This window comes from Pan troglodytes, chromosome 17, assembly GCF_028858775.2.
Source record: "Pan troglodytes isolate AG18354 chromosome 17, NHGRI_mPanTro3-v2.0_pri, whole genome shotgun sequence".
Lineage (NCBI taxonomy): Eukaryota > Metazoa > Chordata > Mammalia > Primates > Hominidae > Pan > Pan troglodytes.
Genome location: NC_072415.2, coordinates 20,148,388 through 20,169,162, shown reverse-complemented (window position 1 = coordinate 20,169,162; position 20,775 = coordinate 20,148,388). Strand labels below are relative to the sequence as shown.

Here is a 20,775-nt window from a genome sequence, read left to right as displayed (position 1 = left end):
AAATTATTCTATTTTATGCCAAAAGCATATTTTAAATAATGGGAAGACGAACTGGAATTTTCAGGAGGACTGAATAAAGGAATTTTTAGTAGATGTTTATTGGCTATGTTAATTGGGTGTTAATTGGGAATTCTATCAAGAATATCTTGGAGTTATAGTACATTAATAAGCAACTTGCCTCTGCACAATATTGATTGCTTTAAAATAATCTGATTACTGAACATAAGAAAATTTCAGGTTTAAGAGCAACATATGGTGACATTTCCTTTAAAAAAGTGTTATCACAATATTGCTTTTAGATGATGCACGAATCCCGAAAATAGAAAACAAAAAAGTAATTGAGGATTTGTGAATATAAGAGGCGCACAAGTTGGAGGAATTCTTTTTCTCTGAAGAAAAAGGAAACTGGGAGGAAAAGGAGAGAGGAAACGAGATGTGAAGGGTGGAATCGAAGAAGTCTTGTAGAAAGGGTGGGTGCCATTAACATTTTGGTTTATAAAATGGCACTCCTGGCTCAACAAAGGACCCCTAAAGAAGAAGCATGTCAGTGCTGCCTCACTGCCATGAGAATTGAGGTATGCAAACTGGGGAAAACGGAGAGAGGAGGCACTCATAGGGTAATTCCTTATTTGTAGGTAAATTATCTTAACTTTGATGTTTTGAAATAGAAACATTTTACAGTTCCAGGAATTATTAAGAGGGTCAGAAAAACGTTGACAATGAAGAGGAGGGGGAAACGTCCCAATCCTTACTGAGTCAAGAAATGGAAGGCTCTTACCAAACTTCCCAATTTTTTTTTTTTTTTTTTTTTTTTTGAGATGGAGTCTTGCTCTGTCATGCAGGCTGGAGTGCAGTGGCGCCATCTCCGCTCACTGCAAGCTCCGCCTCCCAGTTCCTGCCATTCTCCTGCCTCAGCCTCCCGAGTAGCTGGGACTACAGGCGCCTGCCACCACACCTGGCTAATTTTTTGTATTTTTAGTAGAGACGGGGTTTCACTGTGTTAGCCAGGATGGTCTCGATCTCCTGACCTCGTGATCCGCCCGCCTCAGCCTCCCAAAGTGCTGGGATTACAGGCGTGAGCCACAGCGCCCAGCCAGAACTTCCCAATTCTTACTTTGCACCTGCACCTGTCAGCCAGCTGGATGCGCCTCTCTGGAAAATCAGACACAAGCTCCATGAACCAGGAGTAGAAAAATACATGGAAATTTACATGAAAGACCTTTGAGCTCTCCAAAGAGCTACTACCAGTAGCATGCGTTCCTGACTTTATCTTAAATTTTACCATATATATCAGGGGAATATAGGATTTGTTTTACTAACAACTATGTGAAAATACACTTATTCTTTAAGACAGGGAGAGCTTTATCAAAGTGGAGATCCTTAACTGAAATTGGTGAAGTTTCATCATCTGTCCTTTGATTCAGGTGTGGTCTAGCACCTTCTTTATGTTGTCTGTAAGATAATTTTTTTGAAAAGAAACTAAGATGGGGGATAATTACATTGTTATATTTCATTTAAATAAATTCTTAAATACGAATTGAGAAAGTCATATGGTAGTCATAGAAAATAAAAGGAAAAGAATTTGGGAGAAGCAGAAATGGTAAATACTACACTAAAAAACAGGATCCTGGCATTTTAAAAGCAGAAGGAACCTGGAGGTGTGGATGGTGCTACTCAAGGCCCAGCCACGGTTGTGCTTCACATGAGAGTTTGAGGGAAATGCACACTGTGAGGTCCCATAGGACCTGCTGAATCAGAACCTGCATTTAAATAAGACCCCAGGGTAAAATGTGAGAAGCACTGGTCTATGTCACTATTGAACTACTCGCTTAACAGGTGAGGGACATACAGAGCAAAGCATTTTAGTGGCTGCCCCTGACTGAGTTCAGGAGAAAGGGCTTTCTATAAAATGTAAGAATAGGAATTCATTATTAATGTTTTTCCGTAACGAAGCGACTACAGCATAGGTAGCTGAATAACTTCAACTGTGCATTAGGTTAATCAACAAATAATTTTTGACAGTGTATTCAAAAGCCCTAGCATGGATCTGTGGGATTGAGGAGCCCGCAGACTGCACTGGGTGGATCAGCCCAGGAAGAAGCTGGCTGTACCGAGTGCAGAAACTGGAAGACGGAGACTGAAAAGGACCCGAACGAGAGATGGAGTAAAAGACATCTTTTATTAGCTTATCCAGAATTTTACCAGCTTTCTGAGAAAAATTATCACCCTTTTTACTCATCAGAACTGATTCATGCAACCAGATGTGACCCTTTTAAAATGAGATGTGACTTAGGCAACACCATGAGAAGGACAGCAAGTATATCTGTATCTGCATTTTCTCTTTCTATTTTTCGATAGTTACTGGTGTCCACTTAAGAGCAAGAGTCAAATAATAAGAACTTTGGCTTCTAAGAACTTGTTTTGGAAAACTTTTTCTAATATTTTACGTTCCTGTAATTCCTTCACGGTACCATCTATAGAACCGAGAAAATGCAGAGATAGGGCAATGAAGGTATATTTCTCTACATTTCTACAGAGCAGAGAGTCACACACTACACATCAGTAAAACATCAAATACCTTTGCAGCTCTGATTAAATACTGAAGAATAGTTTTGGGAAGTTTAATGACAGACTTTGGCAAGGCTAAAATGGCTGATGCAAACTTCCCAATAGCTCTCTACAAAGAAGGACAAAGCAAGAGTAATTAGTAGAAAAAAACAAAAACTAGTAATTTAATATATGATGTCAGCATGAATTTGTCTCTACAGTTACACCAACTAGGTTAAAAGATGCCAGTCACTGAAGCTAGAAAAAAATGTGCTCTGCTTGTAAGTTAGGAATAAAGAAAATAGTCAATCATTGCATGTAATCCATCCAACATAGTGAAGATGTTCATGTTCTCTCCTTGGCTGCACGATGAGTGGTGGTTAGAAGAAAACTCTTTCGAATAAAAATAAATGAGTTAAGTCATTAGTATTTGATAAGCCAGCTGCAAACATGCACAAAAACCCGGTCATGAAGAAACAGACACAAGAAGCAATGGGGGAAGAAAGAAAGCATCAGACCAAGGTGTCTCTATGGAGAATTCAGTTTTTCAATGTCACTGGGAAACAAGCATGGATGGGCCCCACCCACTTGAGAAGTCCTGGCCAAAAAACTGACGAAGGCCTTATCACGGGCATATCATGTGGCTTGATGGACATCACTCTATGTGCCTCATAGGAAAACAAATGGGAAATAACAGCCCTAGTAGGTAGTTAATTGATAAAAGAAACACAGACCAATTTTCATCCCATACATAACTCTAATGACAAAGCCTCATCTTTAGCAAGCATTGATTCACATTCACTCAATATGCTACATTAGGCTGGTGAGCTATAGCTGAGAATGGGACAGCAGGTTCTAAAACAGAAAGGTAGCTAAGCTGAAAAAACCAGAACTGTGCCACATATTTTTATTACTAGTTCAATATATTCTCAAATATTTAGCAATACATGTGAAACGGTTTTCAAACTCTGAAGCAACATTTAAATGATCATTTGCTCCACAACAAAGCAAGGATTTTGTTTTCATTATCGCCTTACATTGAATGTAAGTCCATTCAAGCAATCCAATGCAATGCCAGAGAAGTCTTTTTCACTTCCTGCTTGCAAGAAAAACATTGAGTTCACCCAACGAAGCTTTATTTTTTGTTTATAGTATCAGGAACTGTTTCAGTGCCAGTGAATGAAAACCTGGCCTGTACATGGTTCTTGCTTGATACTAATTACGGTGTTGCTGGGAGCAGGCATCATTACAATTTAATTAGAAATAAAGAATTGCAGATGTAAATCAGAAGCTTCGGGGAGCTATGACATATGAATATGACAGGAGGTGTCTAGGCCTGCAATGAAGGTCCGTCCATAAGAAAAGCTCTTCCAACTAGCAAAGAAATGATTTTCCCCATAATTACCTGGAATGCTGACCTTCGTGGAGGTTCTTCATCTTCCTTCTTTAATTCTTCCTCTTCCTCCTCTTCACTATCCGTTTCAAACAAATAATAATCTCCACTCCTGACCACTAAGCAAAACAAAATATTCACTCATTTCTTGAAAGACATATAAGGAAATTGGGGGCTTATTAATGAAATGTCCCCTAAAGATACACAAATTGTCCATAAGAGAACCGCAACGAAAGATGTTGGCAGAGAGGAAAACACACGAGATGAAGAGAACTCATCTTCGGCTAATGCTACGCGGTGTTGGCATATTGGGTCTACAGAGTATGAGGCCTTGTCTTTGCCATATAAGAGAATCGGCCACTACAGGGTGGATCTGGTATGTTCTCCCTTCTTCATTGTAAATTTTACATAGATGAAGCAGATCAACTCTGCAGCAGCCAGTTTTGTTACCTAGATGACCAAAATAACTGAACACTATCATTTCAAAATTCAGCAATTTTGGTCTTCAGACAAGGCCAAAGTGAGGTGGAGGATTAGGCTTTGTCTGAATGGGCCCAAACCGTTGCAGATAAGCCAATCAGGACGATTCAGGACCAAGGTCAGTGTCACCAATCTCCTCCTTCACTTTACACTGTGCAGACCTGACTTCTCCACATGTAACACAAGGGACAAAACATACATGGCAAGACATTTGAAAACAACAACAACAAAAAAAAAAACAAAAAAACACGCACACACTGCCATGAGGATGAAATGGGCAGGTAACATTGAAAACAACACAACACAACACAACAACAACAACGACAGTAACAACAAAAACACCACCAACAACAGCGCTCTGGCTGCTTCCACGTGTCGTAGCCCTAAGACAGACTGAGAATGGCAGACAGGGTCCATAGGGTTTACAACTGCTAGGCTTCTGGTCAACAAGGAACTCCCCAGCAGCTTTCTGAAATTTGAGGAGCACTCTACTGACCACAAGACACGAAGCACAAACAGTATGGATTGTCTTTGCCTTGTCTGATACTTTCCCTGCAAGAACATAATGCCTGTGTCAAGAGTTGGGAGCAGAGAAAACTACAACGTACAGAGATTTAAGGAAATTTAATAAATTAAATCTTTATCAGTTTGATCATTATTTAAAGTCTACCAGAGAAAAGAGGCCCAACATATACATTTCTGATGCTACAAGCAATGTCCCGTCATCACAGGAAAACATATTTTCAAATTATGTTCAGGTTTTCAAATGCTCAGGCATCTTTTGGATGACATATTTTGATCTTAGGTTGTCTTTTGGGCCTATATATTGTAAGGTAATGGAAAACCTTGGCTTGTTTAAAATTAATTGCTTGAATATATCACTTCACATGGCCAAAAGTTAAGTAATTTTGCCCACGATTTCAGAAAAATCTGAAGCCTCCATTCATGAAGATACAGAGTGGGTGAATTGGGCCTTATATCCTTGAACAGAAGCACTGTCATTCGTTATTTTCATTTTGAAGAAAGAACCAGGCCCAGAGTACTGGGTCCAGGCCTTGGGAAATAAATGCAATACAACACAAGTGAGAATAAGCAAGAACAAACCAAAGTTACAGCATTACATTTGACAGTGAAGAAGACCATTAAAGTAATGCCTTCACATAAGCCGAGAGATTCGCAGGAAAGTGATGTCTACATCACGTGGTCGTGTGGGAAAACACAGACTATTGTAAGATCGAGCATTTTACCCTCATTATAGGTTCCAAAATCAACATTAGCTTAAATTGTATTCAATCATACCTTCGATAACTTTTATTCATATGGACAAGTTCAAAAGGTTTTCATCTCAAGCAGTGGTAACATTGATTTTACCATTCGAAACCACCAATATTTATGTGAGCTAGTGGAATTATCACGTAAGAAAAAAGAAAATGTAAAAAAGTCTCTTATTTCCTTATAAAATGTTATTGAAATGAAACTAGGAAAATGACAGAGCACATTTTCATTCATGTCATCTGTTAAATTAGTGAGTAGAAAAGCTCTTACACACGTGTTTGTTAGCTCAGATGGCGAACCTGACTCCAGCCTGTGTCCACATACATATCATGGATGTTGATGTTACTGCTAAATTACTAAGTTGGAAATTAACTTTTTAAATTCCACTACTTTTACCCTCAGAACTTGGCCCTCTGTTTCAGATATTTATCAATAAGATGAAGCTTGGTATTAATTTAGGCAGTACTGAACCAATATTGAAACATAAGGTATTGGAATGGAAGGTATCATTGAACAGCAATAATGCAATCTTGTGTGTATACATAGGTATGGAAGTAGGAAATCTGTCCCTATACAGACCATGCTAAAATCTTCACTGCTTACTAATAGCGTCAAGAACATAGCAACATTTTTGTATTGTCAATAGATTTACACATGTGTATCCAACTACACTAATTCTTACACTTGGCTTCTCTAAGAAATAGCTGTTTGAAAGCCCAGTTACTCAAAAGATCAAATTAAGGGCTTCGAACAAAGTACTTCCAGATCTAAAGATAAATTCTGGAACTCATCATAGACACAACAATACAGCACACATTCTTTCCCTTTCATTCTTCATTCACTTGTAAAAAGAAATACATTTTGCAGCAAAAAATTTAACACCACAGTCTGAATATGATTCCAAACTATGAATTACACACACTTCTGCATTATTGCATCATAAGGTTTTATAACAAGGCACATGTAGTTTAACATCAATCTTCAATAACTTGATATAATGAGGGTGAAATGAACCAGAAAATCTAAAGTCAACAACATTCACAGGAAGTTCTTTATATTATTACAACTTGTAAGATAGTTATCAAAGACCATATCCAATTCCTTTGCAAATGCGATTTTTACATGAGGAAAGGAAAGGCAACCACAATGACCGCGGTGGGAATTTACCCCAGGTGAGGTGAAAAAACATTCAATACGACACAATTTTGAAATGGATAGGTCTCTCTAAATTAGCAGAGGCCCTTTAAAAACATAAAGACAAGCACAGTTTACTTGTGACTTGATAGAAATAGGCATTTGTGCACTGCATTTACCAGATTGTTAGCGTGACTGTCATACCCTGAACAGTAAATACAAGAGTCACACTGGACTCCGACTGGAATCTTTTGTCTTTGGACTTGGGGAGAAAATTAAATAAAACTCTTTATAATCTTGTGTTTTTCTTTTTTTGTTGTAATGTTGAAATTCAATATTTGGGATTAAATTTGATTACATCCAGATATACCAAGCAAATTTCAAATATTGCTTTATTAAACTAGCTTGTCGATTTAGAAAATTATGTCTTGGGAGAGAGAGGCCAACGTCAGATCTATGTGAAACCAATAATTAGGTATGGGAAGAAGTTCTACTTTATTTGATTTCCTAGTGATTCTAAATATCCTCCTAGTAGATTCACTCCTACAATTGTGTGACGTTATTTGTCTCAGTGATATTCCTTGTCCAGTTAGATTAGCTGCAAGTATGGAGACATCATGTAAGATATAAAAGACTGAAGACGACATTATACGTAACTTGCAAAATAATAATTATTCAATATTCTATGAAATTTAAAGAGGACTGGATTGGAATGGGGCATTCCACTATAATGCCATCGACCTATAGTGATATTTTCTTTGCTAAGCAGAGCAAATATAGCCACTGAGTTCCAGAATTCCTCATTCATCTTTATGATCAGGAGGGAAACACACTGCATTCTATGTGGCTATCAGGATCTGCTTTTAAAAATAGTTTTCTGGTTTTTGCTGTTCATTGGTCGTCTCTGAGCATCAGGTGGCTTGAAGGCTGTGCCACATGTGGGCATTGGAATTTGGAGTGCCTTTTTGAAATTGGGGAGGAGGCGTAGTAAGAAAGTGAGTGCATTTTAAGTTATCCCTCATCTTTCTATTTAATAAATTGCCAAAAATCCTTAAATGCAAATAAAATCAAAGCTGTGGGAATGAGGGGAGGGGAGGCTCACTGGCATCCATGCCTAGTGCCTTACAGAGAAAGGGTCACTGACCCTTTGAATAGAATGATCATCCTTAAATCAGAGTCCAAGGTGGAGCCCAAGCTCATTTTTAGTAAGGGTATTTAGCCATAAAATATGTATGTGAATAGGGCTCTCGACCTCAGAATTGGGCAATATAATATTCAATTCTTCTTCCCTTTCTGAGCCCATAAATTATGCTCTAGAGTCTATAAGCCACGTGTTTGGCTTTCTACAGCCAGCACAAGAATGTCAGAATGTCTGTGCTGATGTCTCTGGAAGAATTGGACCCCGGGCTCAAAGACCCACTGACATTAAAATTTTCCTACACTCCGACCCCCTATCAAGTCACAAGGATCAAACCATGCATGGAACACATGGGTCATGGCAACGCCTGATTTCTGGTCAAGGATATAAGGGTTAGAGTCGATGAGGTTGTAAGAGGATCGAGAAAACCTACTGGAAGCATGATCAACCCAAGGCCGCCACCACTGCTTTTTTTTGCCCTTGGCTTTCTGTTTGTCTGCTTCTCCTAAAATAAAATACGTCCACATATTAATTCGTATAAAGTGAGAAAACAAATTTTGAAAACCACGCTTTAACAACTCAATTGTCAAATCTAGCTAAATTGCAAAAGTATATCAGAGGTCAGGTTAAGGAACTATACTGAATCTGAAAAATATACATGTATTAACAGTCGATTTCACAAGATAAATACTAATTGTTCTTTTAACAGTCTGCTACATTTTCACTTTCTTCTTAGTGACTGAGGGCATATAAAGACATATAAAAAAGAAAGGATTATCTGTCAAAAATACATCTCACATTGAATATTCCATTGCATTAACAGAAAGGAAGCATCCCCGAAATTTTACAGAATCATTTACTGGCAAATAATTTGTTAAAGTACATAAATTACAATAAGCAGAATTTTTTCTTGTGATTATTTTAATGCATGGCTGGAAAATATAAATTTCCTGGTCATGAATAGATACTATGCACTGGGAAAATATCATGCATTATTTCTCCATTCCATTCACATAGAGAAGCATGCAAGCCTCTATAAAAGATCCTTTAAACTTTAATTTGATATAATAAATCCATAATTAGATATAATCAATATATATTTCATGGTAAGTTTCATTGGAGCAGGCAACGATTGAATGACATTTTAGGTACCAATGGTCAGGTGCCACATAAAATACACATACATATTTCATTTCCATATAAAATTTATAGAAATAAAAGATAGCAGTATACTGTATATCGGAAATATATCCCTTAAAGAAACAAATTAAGCGGGCTGGGCTCGGTGGCTCACGCCTGTAATCCCAGCACTTTGGGAGGCCGAGGTGGGCGGATCACGAGGTCAGGAGATCGAGACCATCCGTGCTAACATGGTGAAACCCCGTCTCTACTAAAAATACAAAAAAAATTAGCCGGGCGTGGTGGCGGGCACCTGTAGTCCCAGCTACTCTGGAGGCTGAGGCAGGAGAATGGCGTGAACCTGGGAGGCGGAGCTTGCGGTGAGCCGAGATCTCGCCACTGCACTCCAGCCTGGGGGACAGAGCGAGACTCCGTCTCAAAAACAAAACAAAACAAAACCAAAAAAGAAACAAATTAAACAAAATCCTGCCAATCTACTGCAGAAACAGATGTCTGTGGAACAAAAGCTAGGTTATGTATTTGTTAAAGCTATCTTGCTGAAGAGTGGATACTTGTAAAGTAATTGATTTATCAAATACATACTTTATGAAACTAATGAATATATCCATTCACAATGGGAAAATAAAGATCACTGAATCAAAAAAGTGTATTGATAATCTTGGCAGAATAAAAAGTAATGTTATTTTACAGCCCTGCTCAATATCATGCTATTATTCAATGTTAAAACTTGAATAAGAGGAAAATGTCTTGACATACTTTCATCATCCTCTTCAGAGAGTTTTTGCATGTCCTGGCCTTCCCCTGGCTCCTGGGTCAAGCTCAGCATCCTCTCCTTACCCTTTTTATATTTCTGTTGCCTGGCCTTGATGCGATCCATCCTATAAAGTAAAATAACATTAGTAATGCCAAGAACATATTCATTGTTCTCATGTGGTCAGTACTTTGGACTTATGCTGTTATGTATATAGCTAAATTCGTGGACAAATTACTTTGGAATACTTGTGAATTGTAAAATGGTTGCTCATTAGCAACAAGGATCTCCTTTCTTTTATATACATATTTGTGTGCGTGTGCATGTGTGTGTGTGTGTGTATTCCCATGTTATTTGGCACTGCATAGATGCCAGTCTTAATAATATGATCAATAATGATTATGCTAAAGTTAGGTAAGCTATACTTGATGTCCACTCACATCTTGTATCATAGCCAATTTGAACATGGCATATTATGAAATACAAGTCCTTTATTCTCCCAAGTTTTGGATTCTTAAACAAATGGAAAGATTTAGCAAAGAGAATTACAGTAATAGACCTCACTTATGGGAAATTAGGAACATATTCTAAACATGAGTCCAAATTTGTTATTCTTCTAGACCTGATTTGGATAACTAGAAACACCAATAAAAACAGTTGTACCATATTGCATTTACATTATAATTTTTATATATAACTTATGTCTTTATGAAAATAATAATGCTGTGGAATAATCTAATTTATACTAAGAAATATTTCTGCTTGGGAAAAAAAGCTGGGAAATAAGGTCTGAATGAGATAAAACTGCCTTAGCAAACTTACAGAACTTTCCCAGGGGGCAAATGGTGTCTCCATTTGCTTGGGGAAAGTATCTAGGCTTATAATTCCATGGCCATCACCTTTTAAACCTGGTCCCCAAACAGTCCTCAGAGGTTCCATCATTGCTGGAAATTTCACTCTAAGAAGATTATTTTCCATGGAATTCCCAAGTCTCCGGAGTGGAGTCAGTCTACCCCTTGGCCCATCCAGAATGGGATGGTGGGAAAAACCTTAGATGGGATATAAAGAACTCTGGCTTATATTTCTAGTGCTGCCTCTAGTTAGTGTTGACTCTAAGTCATCTAATACCAGGGTCATCAGTTTCTTTCCGAAGAGACTGGATGATATTATCTAAAACTATGCTTCCAAAGCTGACTCCACGTTTACTCCCTTAGATGTAATGAATGCTTATATCAAGTACTTGGCACTGAGCAAGACCCTGTGTCATTCATTAGCTAGTTTAATCTTTACAAAAACCCAGGAAGGCAGAATTGTGAGCCCTAATTTAAAAACAGAAAACTCAAATTTAGAGGACTTAAATGGCCTGTTCAAGGTTCTAAAGTAAGTCACTGAGCTAGCAATTGATCCCTGGTCCTCTGCAAGACAGCGCCCACCTCCACCATGCTGGAGCGATCTTTCTGTTAAACTGCTTTCACTTTCAGTCTAGTGGCATGAGCAATTGCCCCCGTACAAGAATAAATAAATAGGAAGTTGTGAAAGTCCATACATATATATTTTTCAGGGGTTTGAGGCTCCCCAACAGTGGAGCACCAGCTGCATGTGGTCACACAATCAGAAGACGGAAGGAGGATGAGCATCAATAGCATCCTTACTGTCGCTTCAGCTGGTCCATGGACTTCTTCTCTTCCTCAATTCTTGCCTTTACAGCTTTTACAATTGTGGCCTGGAAAAGTTCAGCTCCTCTAAACGGAAAGTGGAAACATGAACAAGTCAATATTCTTGCCATTGTTGTTCCCCTTTTCCTGAAAATTATTACTAAGGGTTAGAAAACATAACATCTCTTAATGGCAGCTGCTTGTAGTTTCCTGGCTGGGAGCAGGAGTCAACAAGGCCCCTTCTAGAAGCCTTTTCCCACGGGCCAACAGGGCACAGCCTTCCCCCTGGGAGTGAAGGGGCTGCTCACAAGCCCGGTAGTGAAGATCAGTGAAGAGAAAGTGTTTTGTATTCTCCAAGACATTGACACCCACGAGCCTCTTCAAACCTGTCCCACTGAACGTTAGACTTCAGTAAAGCATTCTCACCTGACCTTACTGTAATTATACCAAGAGGAGAAATTTGCAAAAAGGGTACATTCAGATTCATTTTCTACTCAATGAGCAGAAACTGGGGATTCCTTCAGGGACTATGTGAAGGCCAGTTCCTGCTCCATCTGTGGGACATCTAGTCTCTTGTCCCTGATTCTCTTCTTCCTGTCCTTCCACTCCCTTCTGTTCTTTCTCACTTCTCAGGTCAACCTCAGTGTCTCCATAAATCTCCTCAACCTTCTTCACATTCTCAACTCTGTCACACTGTTACATGCTTCACAAATCCCAAATCTGCAGGAACCTGACAGTGTGCCCGCCCTGTCCTGAGAGGGGCTGTTGGCAGCTGCTGGAAAAAACACCTGCTTGGGCAGATGGTTCTCTGCAGAGCCCCCGCCTCCTTGGAAAGTCTTCTGCTTCTCTACTGTGGCTGTTTCAAACTCTGCTACGCTTTTCTCAAGTCTTGAAGTCTGTGGAGTGGTTTTTCACTCCTAGTAAATGACCTAGCTTCCTGCTTCCCAGAGGGAACACAAATCTTAAGACAGTAAGTTGCTCAGTTTCCTGCGCCATCCCTCCCACAGGCGTCCTGCCCTGCAGGGACAGTGGAAGAGGTACCCTTTGTCTGACTAGGCCTGCCTTGTGCTCCAGGTCCCTTCCCCACCCATAGCCTGGGGGACACGAAATTCCTGCTTCTTCCTCTCTTCTTGCATTTCCAATCTTCCCATCAGTACCGAATTCTGTCCATTAACATGCAAATATGCTCAAGTCTTGCTAACCTTAAAAAAATGAAAAAGAAAACCGACACACCACCACATCCCACATTTTCCTATGTAGGGACTTACATCACTCCCCCTTCACAGTCAGATGTCTTGCGGTCATGTCTCTAAGCCTTTACAACTCCCACCTCTGCTTGTTGCTGTCTGGCTTTGACCCCACTGTCAAGGTCACCGATTTCAATGTTCAGTTGTTATTTTTGTCCTGATATAACCTATCTGATGGACTTCCACTTGGAAAGAATCTTCCTCAGGCTCCTAAGGCAACGTGCTCTCCTAGTTTTCCTTTTTTCTTTGTGGCTCAGGCTGCTCGGTCTTTTTTACAACCTCTTTCTTTGCCATCTCTCAAACCTGAATGTTCCCCAAGGTTCTCTTCTCATTTCTCACACCCCCTCTCAGCAGCTGCAACTCACCTCCTTCAACACTATCTGTGTGATGATGGCACTCCATCTCCTCACTTCTCCAGGCCTGTCCATGCAGCTGCCCACTGGAATTCCCAACTGGCTGAGTTTCATGTGCCCATGAGACCTACAACTCCACAACTGCGGTCAGTCTTCTCTCCCTGTTTGAGGTCCTATATTTGGGACTGGCACCACCGTTTGGCTAAGCCGGAATCCTGGGCACATCACCCTCTATGCTTCCCTTTCTGTCACTGTCTCCCTTCCTTCCAAGCAGTTTTCCAACTGTGCCTATTTTGCCTCTGGAATATCTTTCTCAGTGATCCTATCCTGGTCTAGCTGCTGTCTCTACCCTGGATTATCATAGCAGCTGCTTAGCTGTCTCTCTGCCTACAGCACTGCCTATACCCATCTATTCTCCATACCACAAATAGAGTGAGCTTCCTGAAATGCAAATACAGTCATATTACTTGCTTGTTTAAACACTGCAAGGCCTTCCTAAGACTGTGGGAGTATTTCTAAAGACATATCTGGGCTGATAGCCCCCTGAAGACCTGGCCTTTCCTGGCCTGGAGCTTATCACTCACCACTCACTGTCCTCATCTTCCAATCTCAGTGCTGCAGTCACTGTGAGCTTCTGATGGCTACTTCCCTCCGTAGCTTCACTGGGCTGCTTCCCCTGCCTTCTCCTTTGACTAACTCCTCTTCATCCTTCAGCCTGCACTGGGAATGGAAGGCCACCTGGTTCACACCCCTGCAGCTGGTTATATTCCCTTGATGTGACCTTATGGCTCCCAGAGTGTCTTCTACCATCACACCTGCTGTCGTCTGAATGTCTGCATCCCCTACAATTCACATGTGGAAGTCCTGACTCCCAAGGTGACGGACAGGAGGTGAGGCCTTTTGGAGTTGATTGAGTGGGAAAGCAGAGCCCTCATGAACGGGATTACTATCTTTATAAAAGAAGCCCAAGGGAGGTCTCTTGCCCCTTCCACCAAAATAGGATGCAGTGGGAAGATGGCCATCTATGAGGAAGTGGGCCCTCGGCCGACACTGAATCTGCTCGAAACTTGATGTTGGACTTTCCAGCCTGTGGAACTGTAAGAATTGAGTGTATACTGTTTATAGACCACCTACTTTATGGTATTTTTGTTATGCCCGCCCAAATGGACTGAGACGATACCAGGTGTACTGTAGTAGAATTGCTTGCTCATGTGCCACTTTCCTGCTACTCTGTGAGCTCTGTGAGGGCAGAGGTGAACATCACCTCTTTGTAACAGAGTAGGCAGTGAAAAAATGAATGAATGAATGTGAATTCTTTGGACACACTATTATGAGTTCATTGCTTATTGATCAACTCACGGCTTTTCTTTAATAGGCATGAACTGTACTCTGAACCACTGTCATCATTCTTACTATAACATGATGGGCATGATTTCTAAATCATTGTGACAATTTTGGGAAAAAGACACCGGGGAACATTCTCGTTTGAGAGATGGGCAAAGAAACAGGTTGCAAAAAAGACCTAGAAGCCTGAACCACAAAGGAAAAAGGGAAATTAGGAGAGCACATTGCCTTAGCAGCCTGAGGAAGATTGTTTTCAAGCGGAAGTCATCAGATAGGTTATATAAGGACCTCTACAGACCAAATGTTTTGGGAAAGGCAAACAAGATGCATTTACCTGCAAAAATACCAGCTGTTTATATACAAGTAAATAAGGTTACTATTGGAATGAAACATTGTATTCTGCTCTGAAAATAATGTCCTGGGTATTAGAAAATGATTATAACAATGAATTCCAGGGCAGTGCGGTACATAAAGTCATTGTCATCCACGGAATGAGGGCTGGGCGTGCCACAAGGCTCTTCTGACTAACTGCAGGTCCCCGACTAGGGCCTCTTTCTATTTGACTCCAAGTTAGGTAACAGAGGCTGACAACTGCCATCATATAAATGGACCTTGGAAATAAACATTGTGTTTATCATGGCAGGGAAAGAGAACAGACTCTAGCGAAACTGTAGGTAAACACAGATATATTAGTCTGAATTTCAAGTCAAATGATAGATATTGGTAATTTCATATAATAGAACCCAGTATCCATCAGCTTATTCACACCAAGCATCTGAGGGGACCTAGGCAAGGTCTGAGTTTCTGAGAGGAACATACACAGCAGCAGGGGGCCACAGAGCTAGTCATCGACAGCCACCCCCGCCTCAGGGCACTTCACTTTATTACCTCTCCCCAGTCTTTTTTCCTAAACTTACAAGTGCAGGGGCAAAAACTGGAAGAAGAATGGAGCCTAGGGGAAAAAATAGGTAGTAATGCAAATTGTGTCAGTGGCTCAGAGAAGAAAAGCAGGTTAGTAGGGGGAGGTAGGTGTAAGATGGACTAAACTCTAGACCAACGTGGCATATGTTACTGTTTTGTCTGAGACCAGACTGAGCCACTTCTAGAGAAGTGGTGGATTCTGCAAGGGCTCCAATTGACCAGTGAACCTCTGGCCTTCCATGGCACCCCCATTCCTTGAGAAGTCTGATGGTTACATAGGCTTTCCTGTTACTATTCTATTTTACAGGCCTTGTGCTAAATTCTTCTTGGATTGGTTTTGCTGGAAGGGATTTCTTAACTTCTTGTGGGTTCTAGAAGCAAGCTCAGACAGAAATGATAGTGCAATATTATTTCAGGCAAGTTTCCTGGGAGAAACCACCTGATTTCATGGCCCGACCCACCTTGATGCCAGAATCTGGGAAGCTTTTATATCAGCCACAACATGTAGGAAATAATAACTCATGAAAACTCTTCTTTGCAGCAGGAGGAAGGCAAAACATATGCTGTCCCAAATGATTCCTGCTTCCCCACTGGGTAGTGTACAGGGTGAATTAGCAGCAGCTATAGTAACAGTAGAAAAACACACATTAAAATTAACATCCATTTTCATTGTTATTTTATAAAATCTGAGGTATGGTCAGGCTTGGGAAATATAGGCATAAAAGCAGCATTCTGATGCTCTGACTTACTTATGAGTTGATTTATTTACAAGGAGATCACACACTTCCAATCCAATATCAACACTGATTCATAAGGCTGACCATGCATTGAACTCTTCACACTACAAGGCTCAGGAGGGCCCTTTTTACATGGGAGGCCTCTTGAGTATTTCTCTCTCTTAGGAAGAAAGGGACCTCCTACAAAGGCCACAGAGAAATAATGTCCCAGTGCCAGTGGAAATGCTCTTATACAAAAGAAAACACCCATTCTGGGAATGGGCTATACCCAGGGGTAGCCAGCAGAATAATGAGCACAGCATGGCTTATTAGAAGGAGTATCAATAGTATGCCTTATCTTAAGTGAAAAACAACGTCCCAGTGAGGCTTCGGCAAAATATAGCCTGAAATAGAAACCACATAATAAAAAAAAAATTAATCTTTTTAAAAAAGACTGGGTGTGGTGGCTCATGCTTGTAATCCCAGCACTTTGAGAGACTGAGGCAGGAGGATTGCTTGAGGCCAGGAGTTCAAGACCAACCTGGGCAACATCTCTACAAAAAATTAAAAAATTAGCCAGGCATAGTGGTGCAGCTACTCAGGAGGCAGCTACTGTGGTCTCAGCTACTCAGGAGGCAGAGGTGGGAGGATTGCTGGAGCCTAGGAGTTCAAGGTTACAGTGAGCTATGATTGTGCCACTGTAGTCCAGCCTGGGTAACAGAGACCCTGTCTTGAAATATTTTTTAAATAATAGATAAATTGATAAATAATAATAAATAAATAGAGCACTGTGTCCAAGTAGCACCCATTCTGGGTGCCATGGTAGGCCACGTGTGATGTCGTCCTTGGTTCTGGTGCAAGAGGCAGGGTGGTGGCAATGACACTTCTGCCTTTGTCTCGGCAGGAGTCTAACTCTAGAAATCCTCATGCTCCTCCCTACTGTTTCCCTGAGCTTGAAGCTCTCTGAGCTTCCTGAGGACAGGAGGAGCCTGAAGTCAGAGTTACTTGATGCCCCAAGACATTAAGTGGAGGAAGAGCAGGTTTGAGTGGGCTTCTGGAATCCTTCCTAATCTTGACTCAAAAAGTCCGGGGAGTTACTACAGCACTACATCCAATCTCCAGACCCTGACTCCAAGTCCTCAGCATTTCAGAAGTTTCAAGAAGATGATCAAAGAGGCTTAGCATAAGGCATCTCATGTTATAGACAATAGATTCACAATGTACTACAGTTCTACAGCCTCCATCTGGAGATAACTGACCCCACTTTTATATCTTTATGTGCTTTGGCCCACTTTTAAAACTAGAACAATACAACTATCCTCCCTCTTCTGCCTTTCTGCCTCCACACTTGCTTTTCATACTTACGCATTTGATAGCCTTTGACTGTGCAGGCCAGGCTGAAAGCCTGGATCAACCAACAACTATTGTGCACCAATGTTCCAATGTATCCACATGCTCCTATCTGAAAAACAAAAGAGGGGGATAATTCTGAAGCTCTGCAGCCAGAAAAAAAGTGGTGTTTTATGATCCCAACGTGTGCAAGAATTCACAAGGTCTCAGTGATAAGGATTCCAGGAGATGCCAATTGTACCTAAAAATTCAGTCACCTTGTGGTAGTGCTTCAGGAGCAATGTAAATTCCTGGGAAAAATTAAACCGAACGAGGAAAGGAAAGGTCTTTCATGTAATGTTTTCTGTACTTGGAAGCACCAGTTTATCAAGAAGAAATCTTGGACGATCATAGAAATAAATCCCAACTCTGTGATAATGAATGGGTGTGCACTGAACCCTAGAACTTGGACTTTGGTAGAGTTATTTTCTTACAAGCCAGACACATATAACCTATGCTCTTCCCTGGAGGTCATCCCAGACCTAAGCTGCAGGGTGTAGTTCTTAGAACAAAACAGATTATGTGTTTTGAGTCTTGTTTGACCAATTCTCTCGGTAAAGGAATATTTTTTGTAGATTGGCAGGTGGTTGTCTCATAACAATGAATTTTTTGTTATAGTTAAGTTTAAATCCTGAGTTGGAAAATGTTTAAACAAGTATGAATCATTGCAAGCAAATACATAAATGTGACAGATACATTGTGTGCATTTCCTGGGAACATGTGAGGAAGGAGAATATCATCAGGATTTGCTCCAACAGCAGCAGTTACTCGTTATGGATTCCCCAGCCCTGGGAATATTCCAGTCCTACACCATCATGTCCTGCTTTTGTTCCTGTTTTCCAGGCTAAGAATGCCTTCCCCCTTTGTCTCCCTGCAGACCCTTCAATCTATTTATGAGTCTCTGATGCGTTCAAATGGCATCACCTGCAGGAAGCCTGTTCCCAGCTTATCTAAGCAAGATATTAGGCAGCCTTTTGTTTCTCAAAAATGTTGTAATAATTATCATTAACCCATTGCATCATAATTATTTATAAGTAGGTCTAACTTCCTTTTTAGAATGTGAATTCCTTGAGGGCAAAACCTGACAACTGTTTATCTCTAGTTCTTCAATACATCAAATAGTGCTCAGTAAAAAACAGGTCTACAGTACAGGTTTACAGAATGAATGAATGAATGAATGAATGAACTTTGAATCCATCCATTTCCCAAGCATGGCTGTGAAATCAGCCTCTGGCAACAGATTCCTCACCATCAGACTGGCTTTAGAATGAACCAGCGTTCTGTTGTCCTGTCTCATGCTCTCTTCAACAACTCTCAATGCTACTCCAAATGTAAATTGATGTCAGAGGGGTAAAAGTGACCAATAAGTCACTTTCACCATCACCTACAAAATTAACCTTTCAATGGACTTCAGACAAAATAAATTATCCGAATACCTATTCATGGCTACATAAACTTGGCTTTCCAAGACTTCTAGACACAGTGATACACGTGCCCCCGCCGAAAATCAAGGAGATATCACAACTGAATTGCCTGGTGAGCTCATCCCTAAGTAGCTAGGAAGGAAGAAGCAGAAGAGATTGCCTCACTGCTCTCTCAGTGCAACAGCAGTTACAGCCTGGGAGACAGACGCAGGCACAGGGATAAACTTTAAGTGAGCGCCAGGCAGAGAGCTATTAACTCCTTCAGCTCAAGAGAGGTTGTTGCTTAATTTCCCGCAGCACTAAATCACTGAAATGGTGTCGTTGTGTCCTGATAGGTTGATGTGACTCTGGAATTACTAGTGGGCAGTGTGAGTTGCATGTCATGTTAGGGGAAGAGTTGTGTTCTGAAACATAGCTACTTAAGAGCAGAGCAGCCAAGCTTCGTCGGGGCCTGGTGCGGGTTGGAGGGGGAGGGTCCCTCAACCGTATATTGCTCTAGCTGTGTCCTAATCTGAATGTCTATGATCAGAGACAGCAAGACAGAAGGCTGCATTTTCTCTTCTGTCTACCCACATCTTCTGAGTACATAAAACATTCTTGCCTATAATAGCCCATTCCACCTCATTCCCTACCCCACCCAGTATCATAGAGAAACATGCTCATTTTATTTCACACTTCTACAGTTCTTTCTAGATAAGAGCGTTGCTTTTTGCCAACATAATACAGCTTTTGAAAAGATTCAGTGGCTCAAATTCAGCTCTTAACAGGGCCACTTCATAACTCATACCAGGAGTGATGACAAATTGTTCCTCAGAAGAGACAGAATTTTAATTAGTAAAAGACATTTTAGAATTTATTCCTATGAACCCATATCCTTTAGCCATGTGGCCTTGAAATGGTGAAAATGAGGAAAAAGGACTCTGTTTAACGTGGCAAGACAGAGAGAAATAAATGGCTTTTGAATTCTGAATTTGCAGCATCTTATTGGGGCTTTTAAGAGAGCAACATGACAAGCACTGGGCTTTTAATAACCACTGAGTGGACTGTTTACTCTTACACGAAAACCACAAATGTGTTATGCAGTGGCAACCACTTACTGACAGGATATTTTTCATCGTAATCACAAAAACGTTGTATGCGATCAGCCAGTCCCAGTAGCGCAGGATGCTCTTGATGGGTTTCAACAGCAAATCGCCCCCAAAGAGCAGGAAGTAGAAACAGGCCACCAGGTACCCCATGCAAAAGATGCTGATCCTGGTGGTCCCAGTGATGAAGATGATGGTGAGCACAAACCAGAAGAGGTAGCTGAAGACGATCACTTTGGACATGTCTAAGTAAGATCTGGAAAACAAAGCCAATGACAAAAAGACAACAACAACAAAACAAACAAGAGCAAAATCATGAAAGTCTTTAACAAGGGAAGAAATTCATGCTCTCTGCTGCACCTTGCAAATCAGACTGTGAGCTTTCATTTAATCCTGCTATCTAGGAAACCCTCAAATAGTTAGTAATAGACCAATAGATGAGTTTTGGAAACCATGTATGCTTCTTGTCACCTTATACAGGCCAAATTTCTCACAAACAACAACATTTTCTGCCTACCACTTGAGTATTCAAAATTCTCCTTTCTGTTTCTATGGGAGGCATGAATAATTGTATGGCAAAAGAAATTCTAAGATACGGATGCCTTCTGGCTAGTGAAAGAAAAGTTAAGAATGGATGAACTAGAAGTTAAACAAATTTATGTTGAACACAAAGCTTTTATTAGAGGTGGAAATCTTTCCCTACAGATGGGAGGTGATTCTGACCAACTATCCAAAGCCATGGTGGGGCTTTTTTGTTCTTTCCAATACTCTGTTTCTGGAGGT

At 40.6% G+C, this 20,775-nt stretch overlaps 1 protein-coding gene across 6 annotated transcripts in view; it reads right to left on the bottom strand.

Annotated features, from left to right (window-relative positions):
- The window catches only part of PIEZO2 (piezo type mechanosensitive ion channel component 2), a 478,008-nt gene that overhangs the window by 62,384 nt on the left and 394,849 nt on the right, over positions 1–20,775 (bottom strand). For 4 of the 6 annotated variants that reach the window (XM_016933287.4, XM_054671877.2, XM_016933290.4 and 1 more), the window contains 7 exons: positions 20,005–20,248; positions 17,460–17,556; positions 15,840–15,999; positions 11,511–11,600; positions 9,864–9,985; positions 8,401–8,472; positions 3,953–4,059 (listed from right to left, as the gene is read on the bottom strand). In XM_016933287.4, coding sequence (XP_016788776.4) covers positions 3,953–4,059; positions 8,401–8,472; positions 9,864–9,985; positions 11,511–11,600; positions 15,840–15,999; positions 17,460–17,556; positions 20,005–20,248 — 892 coding nt within the window. Of the gene's footprint in view, positions 1–2,578; positions 2,678–3,952; positions 4,060–8,400; positions 8,473–9,863; positions 9,986–11,510; positions 11,601–15,839; positions 16,000–17,459; positions 17,557–20,004; positions 20,249–20,775 lie in introns of all 6 variants that reach the window. The other 2 variants (XM_054671878.2, XM_016933289.4) reach the window with 2 other exon arrangements.